Source organism: Motacilla alba, chromosome 9 (genome assembly GCF_015832195.1).
Source record: "Motacilla alba alba isolate MOTALB_02 chromosome 9, Motacilla_alba_V1.0_pri, whole genome shotgun sequence".
In the NCBI taxonomy this organism is placed as follows: domain Eukaryota; kingdom Metazoa; phylum Chordata; class Aves; order Passeriformes; family Motacillidae; genus Motacilla; species Motacilla alba.
In genome coordinates, this window is record NC_052024.1 from 6,568,848 (window position 1) to 6,590,304 (window position 21,457).

The 21,457-nt window shown below is 45.9% G+C and overlaps 2 protein-coding genes across 4 annotated transcripts in view; both read left to right on the forward strand.

Annotated features, from left to right (window-relative positions):
• The first annotated feature begins 746 nt into the window (after positions 1–746).
• SAG (S-antigen visual arrestin) lies at positions 747–16,835 on the forward strand. 2 transcript variants are annotated; one of them, XM_038145245.1, is made up of 16 exons: positions 751–978; positions 2,153–2,320; positions 2,885–2,945; positions 3,031–3,075; positions 3,367–3,560; positions 4,261–4,320; positions 5,391–5,458; positions 5,642–5,777; positions 6,086–6,170; positions 7,381–7,453; positions 8,482–8,619; positions 8,910–8,987; positions 9,193–9,216; positions 9,645–9,709; positions 15,091–15,100; positions 15,728–16,835. In XM_038145245.1, exons 2-16 carry the CDS (start codon positions 2,222–2,224, stop codon positions 15,819–15,821), a joined length of 1,230 nt encoding a protein of 409 aa, XP_038001173.1. In that variant the 5' UTR covers positions 751–978; positions 2,153–2,221; the 3' UTR covers positions 15,822–16,835. The 2 variants fall into 2 exon arrangements, with proteins under 2 accessions (XP_038001175.1, XP_038001173.1); XM_038145247.1 differs by lacking the exon at positions 15,091–15,100 and having other exon boundaries at positions 747–978.
• A 2,120-nt stretch (positions 16,836–18,955) lies between these two features.
• The window catches only part of DGKD (diacylglycerol kinase delta), a 62,184-nt gene continuing 59,682 nt past the window's right edge, over positions 18,956–21,457 (forward strand). The window contains exons 1-2 of one of the 2 annotated variants that reach the window (XM_038145230.1): positions 19,017–19,139; positions 20,726–20,787. Coding sequence is in view for 1 of the 2 variants with exons in the window: in XM_038145226.1 (XP_038001154.1) it covers positions 18,990–19,139 (150 nt within the window). In the remaining variant the exon portion in view is untranslated. Of the gene's footprint in view, positions 19,140–20,725; positions 20,788–21,457 lie in introns of both variants that reach the window. The other variant, XM_038145226.1, reaches the window with a different exon arrangement.

Consider the following 21,457-nt stretch of genomic DNA (forward strand, 5'->3'; position numbering starts at 1 on the left):
CAGGCAAATGTCAGTGATTGTTTGTGAAAAGCAAGCTTGATCTGTGACTGCAAGGTTGCTTGAGCTGGAGGGAGCTGTTAGGCTGGCAAGTGGACAGGATATCATGTGATCCTTGTAATCAAATGAACAGATGCAGCCAGAGGAAAGCTACAGCTGTTCCTGCAGCTCACAAGCCAAAAGTTAACATATACTGCTGTGCAAAACACCAGGGCCAAATTCACTGGTGGGGGGGAGGAAGCTACTCTTGAAAGATAAAGGAACAGCAAAGCTGAAGTTAATTGAAATATCTGTGTTTCTTAAATCCCAGATGTTGTGCTTTTGTAAGTAAATTGAGGAGGGGATTGTACAAGCCAGCAGTGTATTGTTTTGCATCAGCATGTCAGCTGGCTGCTGGTAAGCAGTAATAGATGAATTGCTTAGTGATCATGAGAACAGTGCATTGTTCTCAGTGTTTGACAGGCCATCAAAATGGCATTTTAATGTTTTATAAACTCCCTTTTTCGTAAATGGCTCTTGTCTGTTCAGTTCCTTACCAGGCTGCATGTCTTGCAGCCCTAGGAAAGAGATAGAGCTTTAGAATAAACTGCTTTCAGTAGCTGTCCTGTGCTTCATGAGTCTGTAGTCTTTGCAAAACATGTGAATAGGATGCTGTAGACCTCTTTACTGACTAGCTGAGTGTCCTTAAGTAGTGCCTTGTTCTTGCTGACTTAACCACTTCCCAGCTGAATCTTAGCCCAGGTACAATATTTGCTCTTGCAGAGGGATTAATTATTGAAATCCTGGATGGACGCAACTAGAGACGAGCTTTCAAATCCCCTACAAATTGTCTTCCTTGTTTGTGAAGAGGGCAGTAATTCCCTCTGGTAGATGCAAAGAAGCATAGGACACAGCTGCCTCGGAAAATTCATCTTTCTTCAGTAATTTATAAGTTCTCATCACTGTCTGTGGAAGCTCCTGTGCCGCTTGGAACACAGCAAGGTATTTAATGTTATTTGCTGGTGTGTTTCTTTGAGCCTACAGCATGTCTAGTCAGCAACAAATACTGGTCTGGGCTTGAAAAACAATAAAAATAGAAATGCTTACTTGTGTATGGTCTTTTTCTAATGTCTGCCTTACATTTTTTTTCAGCTTTCCAAGAAGGCAAGTGTTTCCTTTTTCTACGGTTTGTTATCTCAAATAGGCCCTAGAAACTTTTTTACTCTTGAAGCAGTTTTAAAGTGGGAAAGCAAGCTGAGAAATAGAATTGGTAGCAAATTGCAAGGACAGTCATACCCCATCAGAGCTGGGGTCTGTCTAACACAGGGCTCTCATTCACACAGCTCTGATGGTGTGAGGAGTGTAAGGACAGGATATGTGTGGCATCATCCTTTCCTGATGCTGCACCTCTGCTTCAGAATCTTACAGGGTTAACGTTGCTCCTGGATCCTTGTCCAACAGCTGCCAAAGGCCTTTTTCCCTGTGATTGTGTCTAATCCTGTGATTCAATTCATATTGGTGATTACCAGAGCCACCTTGAATCTTCTGTTAACTGGGGAAATGCTTCACCTTATTTTAAATTTGCTGTCTGATCATTAGCTAGATGCTATTTTGTGACTTAAAACAGAATGAAAAGTTAATCTCTCTACTTTGTACTACTCAGGTTTTCTGGACTTCTCTCTCTGGATATCTCTTGTGCCCTTGTGGTCTCCCTTATCTCTTCTTCCCTTCTCTTTTCCACTGCTTCTCTTACTTTCCCCTCATTCTCTTCCTCCTGCCCCCTTTCTCTCCCTCCTTATTTTTCTCCTCCTGAAGAATTTTTATTCCATATGTTTTATTCCATATGTTTTCTACCCCTCAGATGCAAGCTGTTCCCTACCTCTAAGTCTAATTGTTGCCTTTCTGGTCAGGTGGCTGGACTGTTCTGTCCTTATGGTGCATTCTGGTTTGAGCTCAGTGCTGCTCTGCCCATAATGGGTTGCACTGGGTTCTGGTTGAGGAAAATGCAACAGCACAGATGAGTTCTTATTTGGGAATTGGTCTGACTCCTTATCAACACAAACCGCCTTGGTAGCTTTTAGACAGAGCCACCATTTGGATGTGTGAGGGGGTCTGAAGCAGCACAGGAGTACAGTGCTTTACTACTGCTTTTATCTCATCCACCTCTTTTTCCCAGGCATCTGGCACAGGACATTTTGGGACAGAAAAGCTTCATTCACCCACAGTCACATCCCTGTCTTTGACCATGAGCTGCCCTGAGTCTCAAAAGACTGGGATTGGTGGGAAGAATGCTGACTCTCCTCAAAAACAAGTTATCTTCAGAAAAAGCACCCGTGACAAAGCTGTGAGTACAGTAATAATGGGCTTATTTAGGTTTGAGTTTTACCTGTAGTCAGACTGAAGACTTATTAGAAAGCTCCTTCCTGTCCCGTTTATTTTTTTCCGAAGAAGAAGTGTGACCCATATTACCACTAAGTTTGAGGAGATGATGTAAACAGTTTTTAGGGCAAATTTTCATGTGTTTTAATACAAGAGAAGGCAGCTCACCTCACTCTCCTCCTGGGTTGCACTTCTACTGGTAAATGTTTAAAACAAACCTGATTTGTTGTCTTTCCAACCTGACAGCACCTAAAATCTTTAAATCTACACTTCTTTATCCCATGCACAGGTATTTGTGTTGTACCTCTGGAAGTTGGTCTAGATCAGGTCTTCAGTTCCGATGTCCTGCATGTGAATAATCCTATTGAGTCTGGTGGGGGTTGCATGTTTGCTGGAAAAAAAAAAATTCCAATTAAAATGGCATTGTTCTGATCTCTGCAAAATTTATAGCTCTCTGATGTGTGTGTCCCCCTTCTCTCAACAACCACAAACATTTTATAGTTCAGCTGTGGTCATCCTCTCCCCGCAGCTGACCATCTACCTGGGAAAGCGGGACTTCATCGACAACATAGGGAATGTAGAACCTGTAGGTAAGTCCATGAGATTTTGTGCTGCTCTTCCTGCTCTCAACCCTGCTTTTATCTGTGTTAATCTTCATTTTTCCCTTTCTTTCAGATGGCGTTGTATTGGTGGATCCTGCTATTGTCAAGGGGAAAAAAGGTTTGAGGTTTTATGCAATGATGTATGTCTCAGAAATTGTTTGTCTTTCTGAGTGAGATGCTAAGGTAGAACCTTCTTATTCTTTGAAGGGTACAAATGTAACTCTGTGCCTCAGTGAATGGGCTTCTTATCAATGCAGTGTCTGTTGTTACACATGGGATGAGTACTCACTGGGTTATGCGAGTGTTGAAATGAATTCCCGTGTCTCCCTGAGGCAGGAGGTGTCCCCATTCCAGCCTGGCTTCCCCGTTATCCTGCTGCATGTTTCACCTGTCCTGTGCTTCTTCCCAGTGTTTGTGTCCCTCACCTGCGTGTTCCGCTATGGCCAGGAAGACATCGACGTGATTGGCCTCGCCTTCCGCCGCGACCTGTTCTTCTCCAGGGTCCAGGTGTACCCGCCTGCTGACAAGCCAGAGTCTCTCACTCTCTTGCAGGAATCTCTGCTAAAGAAGCTGGGGAAAAATGCTTATCCCTTTTTCTTTACTGTAAGTATTTCAGAGAGTATTTCAGACAAGAGATTCTCTTCTTGTCTGTGCTTACGAGGCTGTTGAGGCCTGGTGATGGACTAAAGATGGGAATTAATAGTGAATTCATGTTCTGCAAGTTCCAATTTTGAGTGACAGGTGGTGTTACCGATGTTCTTTTTTCCTGGAATCCTGAGAGGTAAAGTGCAAGAAGATCCTAACTGTGCAGTGATCACACCACTGTGAGAAGTGCTTTTTTAAGAAAGGCAGCGGAATTTGCAATGCCTTTATGCTAGCAACAGCCCCATGTACTCTTGCCTTCCTGTTCCTGAGGGGCTGGAATAATTTTTACCATTTCCTCAGTGCCAAATCCTTTTCCTTTAAGAACTTTGGATCAAATAAGGAGATGAAAAGGTCTTTGACAGCTGACTGCCAAATTCTAACAGGAAATCCTTCCAGTGCTGTCAGTCATTTGTCTGTCTTAGTGTTCCTGAGGAACATTCACATAGTGCATGGACTTTTTTTTTCTTTCTTGACTTTTAAAGTATTTTTGGAAGAAAGGGATTTGTTCATACAAGGCAAGTATACTAGCCAGAATTCCAAAGGGTTATGGCATTACAATGAGTGACCCCTTGTTTTCAGGACGCTTTCGTGTGCAGTATGTTACCTAAAACATCTGTGTACTATTGGTTTGGGGCATTTCCTCTTCTTCCTCCCACAGTTTCCAGATTACCTGCCTTGCTCAGTCTGTCTGCAGCCTGCACCTCGTGATGTTGATAAGGTGAGTCCAGTGGGACACTTGTGCTTATCATGGTTAAGGAAAGTCAGATGGAAAAAAACCATGGGAATTTGTTTAGCTTGAGAGTAGGAGAAGGTGATACTGATTTTACTGTGCTGTGCCACAAATGTCAGGAACTTAGAGCTACAAGTATGTGTCACAGAATTGGAGTTGGAATCCTCAGAATAAGAAAGGGGATCCAAACAAATAGCAGCAAAACTACAAAATCTGCAGTGTTGTAGCTTCTTTAAGGCTATCACATGATTTGTGGTTTGGCTGCACATAAAATGATTGTGGCTGTGAGGCTACATGAAAGAAAAGGAGACTGAGTGCCTTAAATCTCACAGATTGCTATAAATAACATGTGTTGAGACCTGCCCTGAATTAAATGCAGAGAAGAGCTGGCTTGTACACATGAGTAAAGAGAACAAAAACCCTGTAGTAAAAGTCACTAAATAATTATATGTTCTGCAAAGTTTCTGATACTGTTAAAAATATTCCTTTTATACTTGGCTGGATTCTTGTCTGGACAGCAGAACTAGGCAATCAGCCTGGCAAAGTGGGATGAGGGCTGTAGAATCAGTGCAGAAAGGATAACCTGTGTTTTATGCCAGGGAATGATACTCCAGCAAAAATGTCTCTGTAGAGAATTGCCTGGGACTCACACAGGTGCCCCACGATGCTACAAACCTGTTAAAGCAAAGGTTAGCTTGGCATGATCACTTCCACTCCTTAGATGCTGGTTTTGGCATTACAAAGCCAACTCAGAAATTCAGTTCAGAAACACAGGGTGGGCCAGACAGCGTGGCACACTGGGCAGGCTTATGATGTGACCTTTCCAGCACTGGTCTCACAGGAAGCCTTTCAGGGGCAGGGATGTCATCTCTCAGAACTGTGATTAAGTCTCATTTATCAGAAGCACTGTAGAACAGGTGAATGTGCCAACACCAGTTGTCTAATTTGCAGCTGGCAGGAGTCTGCCAAATTCTGGTGTGCAGAAAGTTACTGAAACATCTGCAGATGTTCCTGTCTTCTGATCCTGATTTCACAGCTGTCCTTTCTCTCTCTGGCAGACTTGTGGGGTGGACTTTGAGGTGAAAGCTTTCTCAACAGAAAATGTGGAAGAGAGAATTCACAGGAGGTAACAGGATGTGTCTCTCTTCAGCTTTGCCTTAGGGGAAGGGTGGTCCAGTGATGCACCTGGGTTGTTTGTTCAGCTTTGCCCCCTTGTCAGTGACTTCCTGGGGGTGGGAACATGGGAATGCAGAACTCCTGCCTCTACCAAGCACTGGGTGTCACCACGGTGTCCTCTGCTGCTTCCCAGGAACTCTGCACGTCTGCTGATCCGTAAGGTGCAGTATGCTCCAGAGAACCCAGGACCCCAGCCTTGTGCAGAGACCACCTGGCAGTTCTTCATGTCCAACAAGCCCCTGCACCTGAAAGCCTGCCTCAGTAAAGAGGTGAGGGGGCGTTTGCCCTGGGGCTGGGGCTCGTGGTATCTGCAGGCCAATGGGCATTTTGCTGCTTTCTCAGCTGAGACTGACTTGTCCCAGCACTCAAAGGCTCTCATGTAATTCCGGTGGCTACTGCTAGGGCTGGTTGAAGCCCTACCAAACGCATTTGAAGTCATTGAAGGAGGAGTCATGAATTGCTGGGAGGGGTCATTTCCCCTGTGTGGCCTCTGTGAGGTGTAATCTGGGGGAACTAGAGGGGTTAGTGCTTGGGAGAAGTCTCCTGGCTGGATTTCTGAGCATCACATTCCTTCTAGGTATACTACCATGGTGAGCCCATTCCAGTCACTGTCACCATCAACAACAACACAGAGAAAACAGTGAAGAAGATCAAAGTCCAGGGTATGTTTTTACTATTGATTGGAATTCTTCGAGTGCAATAGGACTGAGAGAGAGACAGAATTTAGTGCTTGTAACAGTTTAAGAAGGCAGTTGGGGATGTCAGGAATTTGTCCCTCCCCCCTGTGTGTTGCTGTTTCTTTGCTGTTTGTCAAGTGAAGCGCTGTAGCTTTTTTCCTCATTCCTGTGGTTACTTGTATGTCCTAATTTCAGGCACTAGATTTTTTCCCCTAGAAAAAGAGAAGGGGTCTGGCTCCTGCAGTGGGCAATGCAGGTGTAGGAAAAGTGGGGGAAATGAACCCTTACCCTTACTGGGAGGTCAGTGGGAAGGGCTCCCTGCCAGTGTGATGCTCCTGCTAACTGTGAATGTGCCTGGATAACATACAGCTTTGCCTGGCATTCCAGCAACCTCTGGCAGTGTGAGAAACTCTGCCAGCAACAGTGTCATTCCTCCTGAGGAAGCTGAGGGCAGGGGCTGAGCATCATTGCTGTGCCAGTGTTTTACATGTGACACTGCATGTTTTCATCCCACAAGCTGCAGAGCTGGGGAAAACAGTCTGAAAGACAAAGGATGGGAAAAAGAAAAGAAGGCAGGGAGAGAACAAAATGGCTGAGGCTCCTACAGAACTATAGCAGAGAAAACTATTTCAGTGCCAGTCTGGGATGTACTGTGATTCCCAAATAGTTTTAGGCTCTTTTTTTATGCCTCTGTTAGACTTAAAAAGACCTTGTTGGTTCCAGACTCTCTCCTCTTCAGTGTTTCAGTCAGAATTACCCTGGGATTTTTTGTGTAGGATTGGAGAATGTAAGCCATTTGTTACCACAGGCTCTGTGCTGATGCTGTCTCCTGAATGCACATGCATGAGCTGTAGGCACACAAGAGATAGCAGGACCAGAGATAAAAGACCCAAACTGAGAAGGAAGAGGGACATCTTTATAATGGAAGGAGAAGATCCCAAGAGAAACTGTGTGTTACTGACTTTCTGTTGTCTCCAACGTGCCTTTCAGGGAAGACAGACTTTGGCCACTGGTGTACTGTTGGTCTCTGTCCAGGTCAGCCTATCTGACCTGGTGGTCCCTTCAGGCTCTAAATGGATGGGGTTTTCTGCTTTCTTCACCATGTTTCCCATTCCTGGGACTTGGGGTGGGGGCAACTGTGTTGTTTGTGGTGCATGCACACACCTGAGTATCTGCTTTCTTCTTTCTCTCTCAGTGGAGCAGGTGGCCAATGTGGTGCTGTACTCCAGTGACTTCTACACCAAAGTGGTGGCTGCTGAGGAAGCACAGTGAGTGACTGCTCCTGCTCCTTCCCACCCTTTTAATTACCCTTGTCATCAGTGATGAGAGGTTCTCATACTTAGTCTGGCAGTCTCCTGCTGTTATAGTGCTCTCTTCTCTTACCTTGTGTGTGCCACACCACTCATACTCTTTAGATGCAGCTGGTCTCCTTTTCACAGAGCAGCAGAGATCCTCATGTTTTTTCAGGGAATGGGGGTGTTGCAGAAGAGGTTTGAAGAGTAATTACCTGCTAGACGAGCTTAGTGGTGGCAGTGGAAGGTTCCCAATAGCTGGAAATCTTTAAATAGAGATGCAGCCCTTTTCTGAAAGGTGCTGCTGTTTGACTGGAAGTCATGGACACTCTTGCTTGAGCAAGAGCATTTCATTTGGTTTCTTCTGGCCTGAGAAAGCCCACAGAAACCTTGAGTCTAGATGTTATGGAGAACCACTTGCTGCTTTTCACTGCATTGGCAGCGCAGCTCTGAACCTCACACTGTGAGGAGGGTTGGGCATACCCAGGTACTTTATATTTGTCTGGTGTTCTGCTCTGCAGCTTAGGGACATGTTTTCCATTCAGTATTGGTATTCTCAACTAGGATTCATTTTGTCCAAATTCAGAGCTTTGCAGCACAGAGGGTGTGGCCTCAAGTTGCACCCGGGGAGGTGTAGATTAGATATTAGGAAAAATCAATGTGGCACTCAGGGACGTGGTCCACTGGCAGCCTTGGCAGTGTTGGGTTAGTGGTTGGACTTGATAATCTTAAAGGGCTTTTCCAACCTAAACTATTCCATTATTCTGTGCTTTTGACCTACTTTTCTGCCTTAATGTGAAATTAGGCATTTTCTATAAGTGCTTGTTTTTCTCTGTTGATTAGAAAGGGAATTTTGCTGACCAGATTAGAGGTGGATATCTGTATTGTTGACAACTGAATTTGCAGTTTCCTCTCCTTTCGGGCAGCTTTGTAGTCTGTTTTGAAATTCTCCTAGTTGGGTGTGTAACAAACCACAGTGTTATCATTTCCCTTCTTATTTTCAGTGAAAAGGTGCAGCCAAACAGTAGCCTGACCAAGACACTGACAGTTCTGCCCTTGCTCGCAAATAACCGGGAGACACGGGAAATAGCTCTGGATGGAAAACTGAAGGATGAGGACACCAACTTGGCTTCTAGTACCATGTGAGTGGAGTTTTAAATGGTCCCAGGTAGTAGGAGAGTTATAGAGAAGAGGGGAGCATGGAGGAGACACTTCCCTCAGGCCTTTGTGAAGTTGTGCCTGGATGGATACATGTAGCGCCATTACTAATGCCATCATGTTCCTTCAGGGTGAAGGGGGATCACAGATCTGGAGAGGTATTGGCTGTACTGAGGCTTGCCTGCCCTCCCACTTCCAGCATGTTCTTGCTCCAGGTGTGTGTTGTTGCTACACTGCTGTGCCACCTCACCCTGATCTCTGTTTTCTCTGGCAGCATTAAGGATGGAATAGACAAGACAGTGATGGGGATTCTGGTTTCCTACAAGATCAAAGTGAAGCTCACTGTTCCAGGGTAAGTGTAACACTCTTTGTCCATGGGAATGACACGAAAAACTAAGACTACCTTTTAAAAAACAACTTCAGTTGAATTTGTGGCAAGTAGAGAACAGTACATGAGAAGTGATTTCAGTAGTCCACCAATTCAACAGCACTTGTTGGAGCACCAGAATGGAGAGACATTAAATATTCTTTGTTTTCCTCCTTGTTTTCTTTTGTAGCATACTGGGAGACCTCACTTCCAGGTAAATGTCATCTTCCTTTTCAAACCATGCAGTGCTAGTTGTTAGTTCATCTCTTTATTCTCTTTTTTATTGCCATTCTCACCTCCCTAAAAAAAGCAACTGTCCCTTAAGCTGTTAGAAGCAAGTAGTTTGTGGTTTTCCTGTGAAAATGAAGCTATTACAAAAATATCTTTTGATTTTACATACATGCAAGTACATTCAGCACACAATAAACACATCCATGCAAGTGAATATGCCTGGGATATTTGTGGAGAAATTTGAGCTTAACTTTTTTTGAGAGGAAAATTATGATTATAAAAATATGAAGGAATGGGTGAAGCTGGAGCCGAGGGCTCAGGCTGGCCTAAGGAGGAAGGAGGCTGAACCAGGCATGAACCAGGCATGTGTGTGGAGCTGTGGATCTGATGCATTCTTTCTTCTTCCCAAAGTGAAGTGGGCACAGAGCTGCCATTTCGTCTCATGCACCCCAAACCTGAGGAAAAAAACCCAGCAGGTCAGTTACACCTGGTTTTTGCCTTTGTTCATTAACAGCTCTCACCATTGTAAGGCTTAGAGTGATTTGTGCTACAGGAAGCCTTCAGAGCCTACAAAGCTCCAGTATGGAGCTGTTCTGTGTGTTTGTGTGTCTATATATGTGTGTGTTTGTGTGTGTATGTAACAACCTCCGGGCACTAAATAACAGAGAGCAGGGATGCAAAGATGGGAGAAAATGGAAAAGAGTCATATTCCCTTTCATCTTTCATGTATAGAATCACAGCTGAGAGAACAGGGGTTTGAGGAAGCTTTGCACAGTTAAATCTTTCGACTGCAGTGCAAAATATCCTATATGAAGCTGTCAGCAATTCCCAGCCAGATTGCAGTATAAGCAAAAAATTAGAAATCTGACACAGAAAATAACTAACACTCATGAACACTGTACAAAGCCAAATACTTTTAAGCAAAGTGAAGAGGTGATAAAACTACTGATGATTCTTGAGTCCCTGTTACCTTGATGTGGCATTTGCCATGGTGTCTGTGATGTGGCCTTCTTGTTCAGTGGTTATCCAAGACCAACATCTCTTCAGTGTTAGGTCTCTGTGTGGAAGTGAGGGACCTCTGTAACAGTGTCAGGAGCAAGCCTTACCCAGGCTTGGGATCAGATGCCAAAACCACAGGCTGTCAGAGCATCCTCCCACTTCCTCAGGCCCTGGCTGGCTCTGTTTGCCAGTGGTGAGCACCAGAGATTGCAAGGTGCTCACACTAAATCAGAAGCTCCTGTACAGCCTCTGAAGCCTCTCCTGACCACCAGACACACCAGCTCTTTCCTGCTGGGGCTGTTACAGATGAGCCATCTTGTCCTACTCTCTATACTGGGACAAAGTTTAGTGGGTTTCAAACAAAAGCCATGGCTGCTTTTGTGCTTCTTTTTTTTTTTTTTTTTTTTTTTTTTTTTCTTTTTTCTTTCATTTTCTCTTTGTGCCCAAACTGACTTAAAGCTGCTGTTTCTAAGAACATGAAACTTTCACATGAAAGTGACAGGAGAAGAGAAGAGTTATTCTGAGATAAATGCTCTGGTCTATACTGGAGGCTTTAGAAAGGGGTGACTCGAGTCCTTTCTGTGTGAAATTGTTGGAGTAATCAAGTTGTGAGCAATGAGAAGAGAGCTGGTGATCCACTCCACATTCAGATGCTCTGGTTAGGAATCAGTCTTTGCTAATTACGGGTGTGCTGGAGTGGGCAAAGGTAGGTTTTATCTGTCCTGTAGCAGTTGCACTACAGGAAACTCATTTTCCCTGGGAAAGCCCCTGCTGTGAGCAGTGCCAGCACATTCTCTTGGCACAGAAGTGGTGGAGGCTGGGATGGCACTGGTGATCCCAAGAGTATGGCTGGTGAGGGCCATATAGAGCCTCTGGGCAGCTCAGGAGCTTTCATGGACACCAAGGAAAGCTTGAAAACTTCTAACAAGGCTTATCCAAAGGTTTAGGCTACTGTAAATAATTTTACATTTTTAGAGGAATATGAAGAAAAATGGAAGTCAGGCAATTCTCCCTTCTAAGATCATTTCAAAGGAGGGATGATGTACTCCTTTATACAGTACACCTAAAAGGATATGGGCAGAAGACTTTACAAGGAAAATGGAGACCTGCAATATTTCTCAGATCACTTCCCCCAGCACATCCTCTTGCCAGAGGCACAGCCCACATGTTGTTTGCTACATCAAAGTCTTCTTTCTAGAAGCCTGCTGTCAGAAGTGTCAGCTATGTTCCATGCATTTTGTATGGATGGAAATACCAGGTTTCTTATAAACTGAAAAAAATGCAGGTAATTTCAGGAGCTATCCCATGGGAAAGCCCTGCAAATGGTTAACACAGGAAATAAATACTTTCTCTTAAAAACAGATACTCTAACACAACAGAAAATTCCTCTGAAGCCTGAATAGCTGACTTGAAAACTGTGCAGGAATGTGGTGTCTGAGCTTATTACAGGGAATAAAGCAGTCTCCCATATGAAGCTGGTATACTGAAACGCTTTTCAGCTTTATTGGTGGGTAGTTTTCCATGCACTGTGCTTCATCACTTTTCCCAGTTGTGAGTTCGGGCTTTTTAATTTTTTCTTCTACCACTTTAGCTCATGAGCTCTGAGAAACATAATGTGTTTCATTAGTGAACTACCATCTAATTTGGAATCAAGCAAATCCAGGCTTAATTGCAGAGATGGAGCTTCAACAGTGTTTGGACTCTCGAAGGTCCCAAAAGATGGAATTTTTCTTTGTTGGCTTGTTCAGCAGCCTCTGCAGTGCTTGTTGGCAGAGGTGCATGCACAGGGAGTTTTGAGATCACTCCTTATCTTCTTTTTCCATTCCCTTTTGTTTTTATTGACAAGTCAGTAGTGACCAGTTTGCCTACTGCACCTTCCTGCTCACTTGACTGTCTTAAGGCACAGCTGGAAGAACAGAAAGAAGTCAGAGCAACCATCTTAAGGAGTTAAAGCTAGAGTGGGATTAAAAAATGTCACATATTGTGATTTATTTTGCAGTGGGGGAATATCCTTTTCTCTAGCTAAGGTGATTTATGGCAGAACTAAAATGTGTAGCATCAATGCATTTAATCATGCAGGGCTGACTGGAGTACAGAGAACCTCAGAAACATAATCTTCCCAAGAACATGAGGTAATTTTTTCAGGGCCAAGCCGGGGCAAGTGTGATCAAGTGCTGTGTGCTCTGTTTCACAGCAGATGGCTTTGCCCTCTCTAGCTGTCTGTGAGCAAGCTCTGAAGCATTCATCACTCAGTAAACAGCAGGTCCGTCACAGTGCATGGCTATTACAGATTGCTTGATCTTTCTTCCCTGTGCCTGCAGGAGACAGAAAAGAAGCAGCTTGCTACCCTTCCTTCCCTGTGTCTGCAGGAGACAGAAAAGAAGCAGCTTGCTACCCTTCCTTCCCTGTGTTTATCGCGTCCTTCTCTTGATCTTCTGCTAGGCCAGGATTTGCGTGTTTCATGTGTGCTGGTTTTGTGACTGTTTTTGGACCCATGTGGTTCACATGTGGTTATTTTTAGGCAAAGCAGCTCCTGTCACATTGGCAGTCTGTCTGTTCCGCCTGTTGACAAAAAATGCATTAGGATCTGTTTCTTTTAAAGATAGATTCAAACTGGGCTGTGTCTCTTCATGCTTCCAAGACCTTTCCTGGTTTAGCAGTTAGCCCACAAGTTCCTGCTGAGTTTTCCTCAAGGCTGTGGTCTCAGCATGAATTCTTTGGTCTGGGGTTTTCCTGCCAATCTTCTGCTGTTTTACGTTTTGTGGGCCTGTGTCTTGGACACTGGCCTTTGTTTTGGCTGTTGTTCAACAAATGGTCATTTATTTGCTCCCTGATTAAACTTGCACAAAAGGGCTGTTTTCAAGAAACCCAGGAATGCTTTGTCCCTCTAACAGTAAAGTAAAGCAATACTTTCCCTGTTTTGGTATTGTGACTTTCAGAAGTTAGGACATTTTAAAGCATTGAATGTCTTGGAAAATAACAAACCCACTCTCTTTTTGAAAAAAATGCAGGTAATTTCAAGAGCTATCCCATGGGAAAGCTCTGCAAATGGTTAACACAGGAAATAAATGCTTTCTCTTAAAAATAGATACTCTAACACAGCAGAAAATTCTCCCCCATCAAGTTAAGAGAGGTTAAAAGAAAGTTTATACTGAAAATTACCACATGTTATGACTTGAATTATATGGAATAATTTCTGTGGCTTCATAATAAAAGCTTCCAGAGAACCCTCCCCTGAGAGGATGATAGTATTCTGGACCCTCATCAATCCCCCTCCCATCCCAACCCTCAAAACAATTGCTGGAATGCTAATTAAAAGAAACAAAAGTCTACCCATTTTCTGAGAATTTTTCAACATTATAATATTAAATAAGCCACAGGACAGCCAGAAAACTCTGGAGTGGACCTAACTCCTGCTAGCATGCAATTGGAGCATTTTGGAGTTAGTGTTGCAGCCTGAAGGTGCAGTGGTGCATCTTTGAATGTCATCTTCCATCTGAGGTATATCACAAGCACCACTCTGCTGCCACACTATCTGTGTATTGACTCAGTAATCATTTATCTGACAGTTAAGTATATGCCAAATTAAAACAATACCTATTTCCCCCCTCACTCCATTTTATAAAATTAGTTTCAGATCAGTGGTGGGGATCTTGCTCAGCTTTACCCACATCACTCATGTCACTGTTCCCATTGTAATGAAAGTACCTCCAAGAGGTGAAAGACAGCAGACTAAAGGAGAAAAAAATGGAATGAGAATGATGCTTTATATGTTGGAAAATTTAGAAGTTCTAAATGTTTAATTTTAAATCCATGCCAATCAAGCATACATGCCCTGAGACTTTCCAGACTTCATCTTGGCTTCTGTCCTGGTCTGGAGAGATTCCATCAGGAGTGTCTTTACATGAGCCATCCTTTGAGGCATTTTGGCTGGAGTGGCCTCCTTTGGCACACTTCTAATGCTGACTTTTCCAGCAGTGTGTGTTGCCCTTGATTGCAGTGTGTGTTGTGGATGGGAAATCTCCAGGTGGTGAGTTATCCAGTCACTGAAGTGCCCCAGATTCTTGCTTCTGTAGAACAAGGGTGCTTTGCTCTCTGACCCAAAGCCATGAGAAGTAAGCCAGTTAAGTGACTATGCCTTCCTAAAATAACTGTGAGAACAATAAAATCTCTGCAAATACAGGCTTCTGCTTTTTTTAGGCTGTGCTGAAGCAGCTTTCAAAGAGTCCTGCTAGTAAGCAAGATTTGTTATAGTGTGGTCAGAAAAGATCCCACTAAAGAAACATAAATTCTTGAAACCATTTTTAGGGCAAGATGAAATCAGGAGTGTTGCCTCCAAAGCTTTAACCCATGTGATGAGAGATCCCTGAAGTGTTTCTGTACTTTGCCCTCTAATTTTAACACCTTCATGTTTATTGAACAAAAGCATTGTCTTCTCATCTAAGCTGACTTCTTCCATCACAGTGATAGAGCAATTAAAGCTGACATCATGTCATGCAAGCACTGTCGGCTCAGAGTCCAGGTGTGTGCACAGATATCTCCCACAGCTGTGACCATGAGCAAGCGTAGATGGGAAAATCTGTTTTGGCTCCTCAGCCCTTCAGATAGCTTGGGCAGTGTTGCTGGAATGCTTTTCCATTTGGGAGATCAGGATTTGCCTCATTGGGTGTAGTTATGCACATTGTGAGACTTGCTGGAATTCTACTGGTACTGCTGCAAATCCTGCTTCTTATCACTGCTCTGACTTGTCAATCCATACATTTTTTGCATTAAACATTTTGCAAGTGTTTTAGCCATCTGCTGTTCTCACTACCCCGTGTGTCTCTTTTCCTCCTTTGCTGCATTCTCGTGACTGCAGGGAAGGATGGGTAAGTTTCTTTTAGTCTTTCACATTCTAGCTACACTTGTGCATTGACTCTTTTTAAAACTCCTCAAAACTGTCCAAAAATCCCCAGCTTAAAATTCAAAGTGAGCAAGTTACTGTGGCCTGACAAATGACTGCTCCGAGTTAAACAGAAGATAGATTAAGAGATGGTGTTTTGCCTAACAGCACAAACACAACCAGGAGGGATGTGTTTGTGCATTGTAGCTGGAAGTGTGAGGAACTTATTAGGTTTGACCATGTGCTTCTATTTTAGTATAGAAGGAATAAAGGGTGAAATGTTTCACATTTTATTCCTGGGCAAAGCCCCTTGCAAGCTCTAGGCTGTTCAGCTAGCTGATAAATATGTATCTGGAATGGACACGATTCAGTACAGATGAAAAACATGCTCGGTTTGTGCCTTGACTTGCTCAATCAACTGCTTTTCATTTTAGCTAGAATAGCACCAGTGAAGATGGTGTCTGTGGGAATGTGATCCAAATCACTTTGAGACAAAGGAAACACTGCCAGTCTGTTGTGGGCTTCTCTTCTTCATCCTGTGTGTTGCCTACAGTCTACTGGTGTAAAAATATAATAACATCGTTTTGAAAGACCTGTGTTTCTTTCATTGCAGTGAAGCAGAGCTTGTATTTAAGGAGTTTGCTCGTCAGCAGATAAAAAATACACCTGATGAAGAGGACAAGAATTCACCCTCAACTGATGAGTGATTGAAAGAACAAGCTGACAAAGGAGCTGTGTTGTCTGGCTTCAATTACCAATGTAGGACCTAAGTTTCTAGTAGTCTGCATGTTCTCAGTTCATACATGGTCTTCCCTGAGGTCAGTGGACATGACCTCAGGAATCTCTATTGCTTATTACAAGATTCACCTTGAATGGGGCAAACGCAACACCTGGTTCTTACTCGAGCTACCAGAGGACAACAGGACATCTGCCATATCATGACTTCTGCTTTCAGGGCTGCCTAATAAAAAGGTTGGTTGCTTTCAGCACTGGTGAGAGCTTAAATGAGGGTTTATGCAACCTGCCTGGACTTATTCACTGTCAGAGTCTGTGACTTTGAAGTGCCAGTGAACGAAATCTTAGCCTGGAAGGCTGGCTTGCAGCCATGGGTGATTCATCAAAGTTTCTCAGCAGACTGTACAAAACTGATTTTATTTCCTTTTGGTTGCTTTTGCATTGATGCTTTACCAAATTCAGCCACTGAATTTTTTCAGTGCTTGCACTGTCCCCATGTAGCTTTTACATTCACTTTCTGTACCAGTAAATGCCTCACAAATTGTCTCCCACAGCATAGACAATGCTGATACACAGTATTACCTTTCTAGCAATATGCTTAATAACCATGTTATTAAAGATGAGATAAATGTGCACTGTCAATGAATTGCTTAAAGCTCCCTCTATATAATGCCAAATAGAAATGCAAGTCCAGACAGAGTCTATATTTAATCTAGTTTCCTGTAGGCAACTGCTTCAAAAGAGGGTGCAGGAAAATTAAGGAGGAAATTATGGCGCAGCCTTCCCTGAGGAGCCTTTCCCAACATCCATCTGCCAGCAGTTGGTTTATGCTCTAAGAAATGAGATTGCATTCTGCAAACTTTGTTTTCTCTTGTTGATCTGGATATTCTCATTATCCATGTAAATGTCAGATATTTCCCTGAATCTCATGTAAGTTTTTGCTGAAGTGAGTTGCATCAGCTAATTACATTTTGCATGTAAAACAACTGGTGTTTTATTATTCTTATTTTTGCTTTAAATCTGCTTTTCAGTGTCCCTGATTTAAATTTCCCTGGAAAGTTGGAATGCAGGGTCCATGTTTATTAATATAGCCTTAGTTTCCCAGCCTACGCTCTGGAAAATAGAATTAAGAACTTCACACTTACATCTCTTTGCTTCTGTAAACTGGTCTTGATTAAGATGCTGGAAGCAGTTAATTAAGGCCACAGCTGACTTCAGAGTTCCATCAGTGCTCTCCCCTGATACACCTGTTCCTCAGTGCTGTCCATTAGTCACAGGTGTCTCACCTGAGCTCGAATTGCAAGAGGCACAATATTTGCTCTGTACCGGGTGCTTTGCTGCTAAAGGAACCCAGCCAGTTCCAGGTGCTTGTGATCAGGATAATTTCTGTGTGATTTCAGCTTTGAGGGAGGGTCAAGCTTTTGCACCTGGATGTCTGGGAAGGCTTTTCCCTGGTATTTTTATTACTAATTTGTTGGTGGCTGGAGAACACACAGAAGATACAGCAAGGTTGAAGAAATTGCTGGCTGTGACTATGCTGGTCTTGGAGAGCTGGAGTTCAGAAAATCCTTTAAAGATCTAAGAGAAGGAGGGGGGAACAGGTCTTACTTCCAAGTGTATCTTTCTGCACCAAGGTGTTTCCTTCAGTGTTTCTGGCTACTAGATCTGTAAGTATGGGACCAGTAAATACAGATCTGATTAATTCTTTTTTTTTTTCCTTTTTAAAAAAATTCTTATGTGTCAGCTTTGTGAGGGCCTCTGTTGCTGCCTGACTTTCCTCTTAAATTCCTCTTAAATTTCCTCTAGGTCAGCTGTGGTGATGACTTCTGTAAGCTAAGTGGGACAAAACCACAGTGCACTCTGTGCAGTGGGAAGGAAATGGTTGTTAAATGGTTATTAAATCTGTTGTTTTGTCCAGGCTTGGGAAAGCACTTTGAGATGCTATTTGTTCAGCTCATGCTGGTCATTTGCTCAGAGAGCAGTGAGGGCTTTCTGCTGGTTCTGCAGTTCCCTGTCCTGCAGGACAAGCCGGACTTTTGTCCGGCCCTTCAGCCAGCAGATGCTGACTTCTGTCAGCAGAAAATAGGTTTCTAGCTAGAACTGTTTGCCTTTTATCTTCCCTTTCTTCTGGTTCTGGTGTTATGGAGTCAGACCTGTGGCCTGCTCCTCCTGTTTACCGCTGGGGGAGAGCAGATCCAGTTTCCTGACTCCGCGGCTTTGATGTGGCGGGACTCTGTTTGAAAAGAGCTCGCCAGCTCCCGGAGAGGGACGCGCTCCGGGAGCGATGGCATCTCTGCACCTGCTGTGTTTGAAGACAGCTTGGAGCAAATACACGACAGGACGGGTTTCCTGACAGACGCTTTCCCCTCGCACGTCTCCGTGGCATCCCAGCGGGAACACTGCACTGCCCGTAGCCGCTGGGTGTCGAGAGGCGGGAGGAAGCTACCTGGCACTGCCAATGCAGTGCGGCCGGGCCGGGGCTGCTGCGGCCGCGGCCCCGGGCGGGCTCGGCAGCGGGAGCGGCCCGGCCTCAGCGCCCCTGAAGGGCCCTTCGGGGCCGGGGCTGCACGGCAGCTGGAGCCTGGGCGGCAGGGTGTGCTCGCAGCATTTCATTCAATCCTGGGAACACCGGGAGAGCTTTGGGAAGGGCTGTCCAGGGAGGTGGTGGTGTGCTCGTCCGTGAAGGTGTTCAAGGAACGACGGAACGTGGCACCCAGTGCTGTGGTCTGGTTCAGAAGGTGGCGTTCGGTTATAGGTTAGACTCGATGATGTCAGAGGTCTTTTCCAACCCGAATGACTGCGTGATTCTGTGCTGCAGTAGCCACGAAGAATGGGAAGGAATGGGGACCCGGTCCCGGCTGTCGGGCTCGCCTCAGCGGGGAGGGCTGCGCTGAACACCTTTGTCCAGGCCCCAAGGAGCTACGGCCGGGCCGCTGCGATCGGCGCTCGGGCGCTCCGCAGGGAGCCGCGGACGGGCAGGGTGGCCGTGACGGTCCCGCTACGGCGGCGGGGCCCTTCCCCGCCCCGGCCCCTCCCGCCGCCGCCGCCGCCGCCATCGCCATGTGACGCGGCCGCCGCTGGGGGGCGCCGCGCGCGCGGGGCCGGTAGGGGGCGCCGGGCGCGCCGCCGGTCCGTGCAGCATGGCGGCGGCGGGGGCTGAGCAGACACAGCCAGAGCCGGCCGCCGGCGCCGCGCCCGAGGAGTCGTCGGACAGCGAGCCGGAGCAGGAGCCCGGCTCCCTGCAGAAGCTTATCCGCAAAGTCTCGACGTCCGGGCAGATCCGCCAGAAGGTGCGTGCGGCGGGAGGGGACCGCGGGCAGGGCCTCGGGGTCCTGGCGGCGCTGCGGCCGGCGCTGCCTCCGCGTTACGTTCGGTGCCGCCGCCTCTCCCTCCCGGCCGGCACGGTCCGCGCCTCCGCCAGCCCGGGCCACCGCTTTGGGAGTTGCTAGAGACCCCCGAAGCTTTCCCCTGGGGCCTGCCACCGAGCCCGTCCCTCAGGGGGCTGCCGGCGATCCCCCCACACATCCCACTCCTCTCCCCTCACAACGACCCCTCAGGGGTCTGCCTGTGACCGCCTCACATCCGCCAAGGCGCCCCTCAGGGACTCGGCCATTTCCCCCTTTCCCCTGTTGGCTGGAAAATCTTTAATTGTAACAAATATCGTCTGCGTTGGAAAGGTTTATTTATCCCGTCGTTTTCGGTGACAGCCCAACCACCCCTCCGGGTCCTGCTAGCGACCCCCAACCCCCACCGCAGAGACCCCCTGAGAACACCCCCTACAGCTTTCCAGGTACTTGTGAACCCCAAAATGCCCCTCAGGGATCCCCATAATGAACTGTTTCTCAGGTGCCCGTTAACAGCTGTCCCCTGAATGCCCTTCAGCGTCTGCTAGTGCCCCACAAAGTGCCCTCAGGGGCTCCTGGAGTTGCCCCCGGTGCCTCTCTGAAGCTCTCCAGTTCCCGTCCCCAGTAGCCCAGCGTAGGCCGCCTTCATCCCAGTGCCCCGGTTCAGACCTCCCAGGGAGCTTTACCAGCTCAGTGAGCAGTGTACCCAGGCTCAGCAGGACCCGATCAGTCTTCTTTCCTTCCTTACCCTCTTTCCCTGTAATATTTTCTTGGCATCATGGAGGTCAGATTTAGGTTCCTACTCCCTAGTGGTACCTGGTATTTGAATCCTCAAGGGCATCCTCACCCCATGAAACTGCGTATTCCCTTTTCTCCTTATGTCACAGTTGCCATGCGCTCCTTCCTCACCTCCCCATGCCTTCCTTGAGAACCTCTGCACATCCCAGCCATAGCTTCCTGTCACAGCGTTCCATTATCACTTTCTAGCACCTCCCTCCTCCGTGGTCCTGTTGTACTTGGCACAAGTCACCGTCTCATCTTCAGAGCTCTGCTCTGGAAGGTGCAGTCCTCGGTATTCCCTGCAGTCATTATGTGGTGCCTCCCTCAGCATCTTCCTATCCTTTTCGTGCATCCTAATTTTCCCCATCTCACACTGCACTGTTTTACCTTGCTGGAGCCAAATAGCAATATTTAGCTTTCTGTCTGGTCAAGCAGTGATCTTACAGCTGGTTAGTCTTTGTTCCCAGCTTTGTCTGTCCTGCTTTGCCCTCCTGGTAAGGTAACAGTCATTTCCATCCAGGTTCCCTTGACCCAGTCATATTTTATCCCTCTGTGGCTCGTCCTGGAACTATAACACCATTTTTGTGGGCAGTAATAACATTCTGCAGCTACAACCAAACGGTAGTTCTTCTGTATTGTTACTGTAAAAGAAGATGTGAAGGTTTCCTTCAAGTTTCGTCTGGGAACCATGCAAAGGGAGTTTCCCTTTTCTGTACTCTTTTTATTATAGCAGCATGATTTTTTCTTTGTAGCCACTAAGCTCCTGTGTAACTCTTGGACTGTTGTGTCATGTGTTTCTGCTTAGAAATGCCAGGTTAGTTCCTCTGTCATCGCCTGCCTTGTGCTCACCTTGTCTCTGCAGCATGGACAAGCACGGTGCAGCTGTGGGGATGCAAAAGCTCGCTCAGCACCGGTGCTGCAGCTCAGTGTTGCTTCTCTCGTACTCATAGCAAAGGAGAGTAAATGTCTCTGCATGGTGCAGTGTCTGAAGCATTGTTCAAAGGGCTCTTTTTCATGCTGGCTGGTTTGCCCTGCTTTCAAGCACAGGACCTGCCATCGTTCTGCTGCATTGTTTGGCTGTGTTGGTCCCAGTTGTGAAAGCCCTGTGACAAAGTGCAGTGGTTCGTGAGGACTGCGATGGGGCTGCTTCCTCCATCTGTGAGGTGCTGCTGGCACTGCCACTTGGGCTTCTTGGGCTGAGGCACTGCGGGGCTGGGCTGTGAGATGGTTCTTTTGACAACACCAGGAAACCCTGGAGCCCTCTATACCTGTTGGTGTTCTGTATCAAGCAGATCTCAGCCGTGCTGTAGCACCTGGTGACTTAGGCTAGTCTGTTATTCTGCTGTGAAAACAATAAGCCTTTTGAGATATTTTCCTGTATCCAGAGTGTTGAATATTAAGAATTCGACTTGCCGGAGACTGGATGAACCTTGGGATTTTTAACACCATTTGTAGCAGGGGTCTCATGTGAAAAGGAAAGGAAG

Excerpts from the sequence above, each read along its gene's own strand:
- SAG (XM_038145245.1), top strand. The coding sequence starts at position 2,222 with ATGAGCTGCCCTGAGTCTCAAAAGACTGGGATTGGTGGGAAGAATGCT. Across the intron at positions 6,171-7,380 it reads GAAGAAGATCAAAGTCCAGG|TGGAGCAGGTGGCCAATGTG; the intron begins GTATGTTTTTAC and ends TTTCTCTCTCAG. Across the intron at positions 8,988-9,192 it reads GTGAAGCTCACTGTTCCAGG|CATACTGGGAGACCTCACTT; the intron begins GTAAGTGTAACA and ends TTTCTTTTGTAG.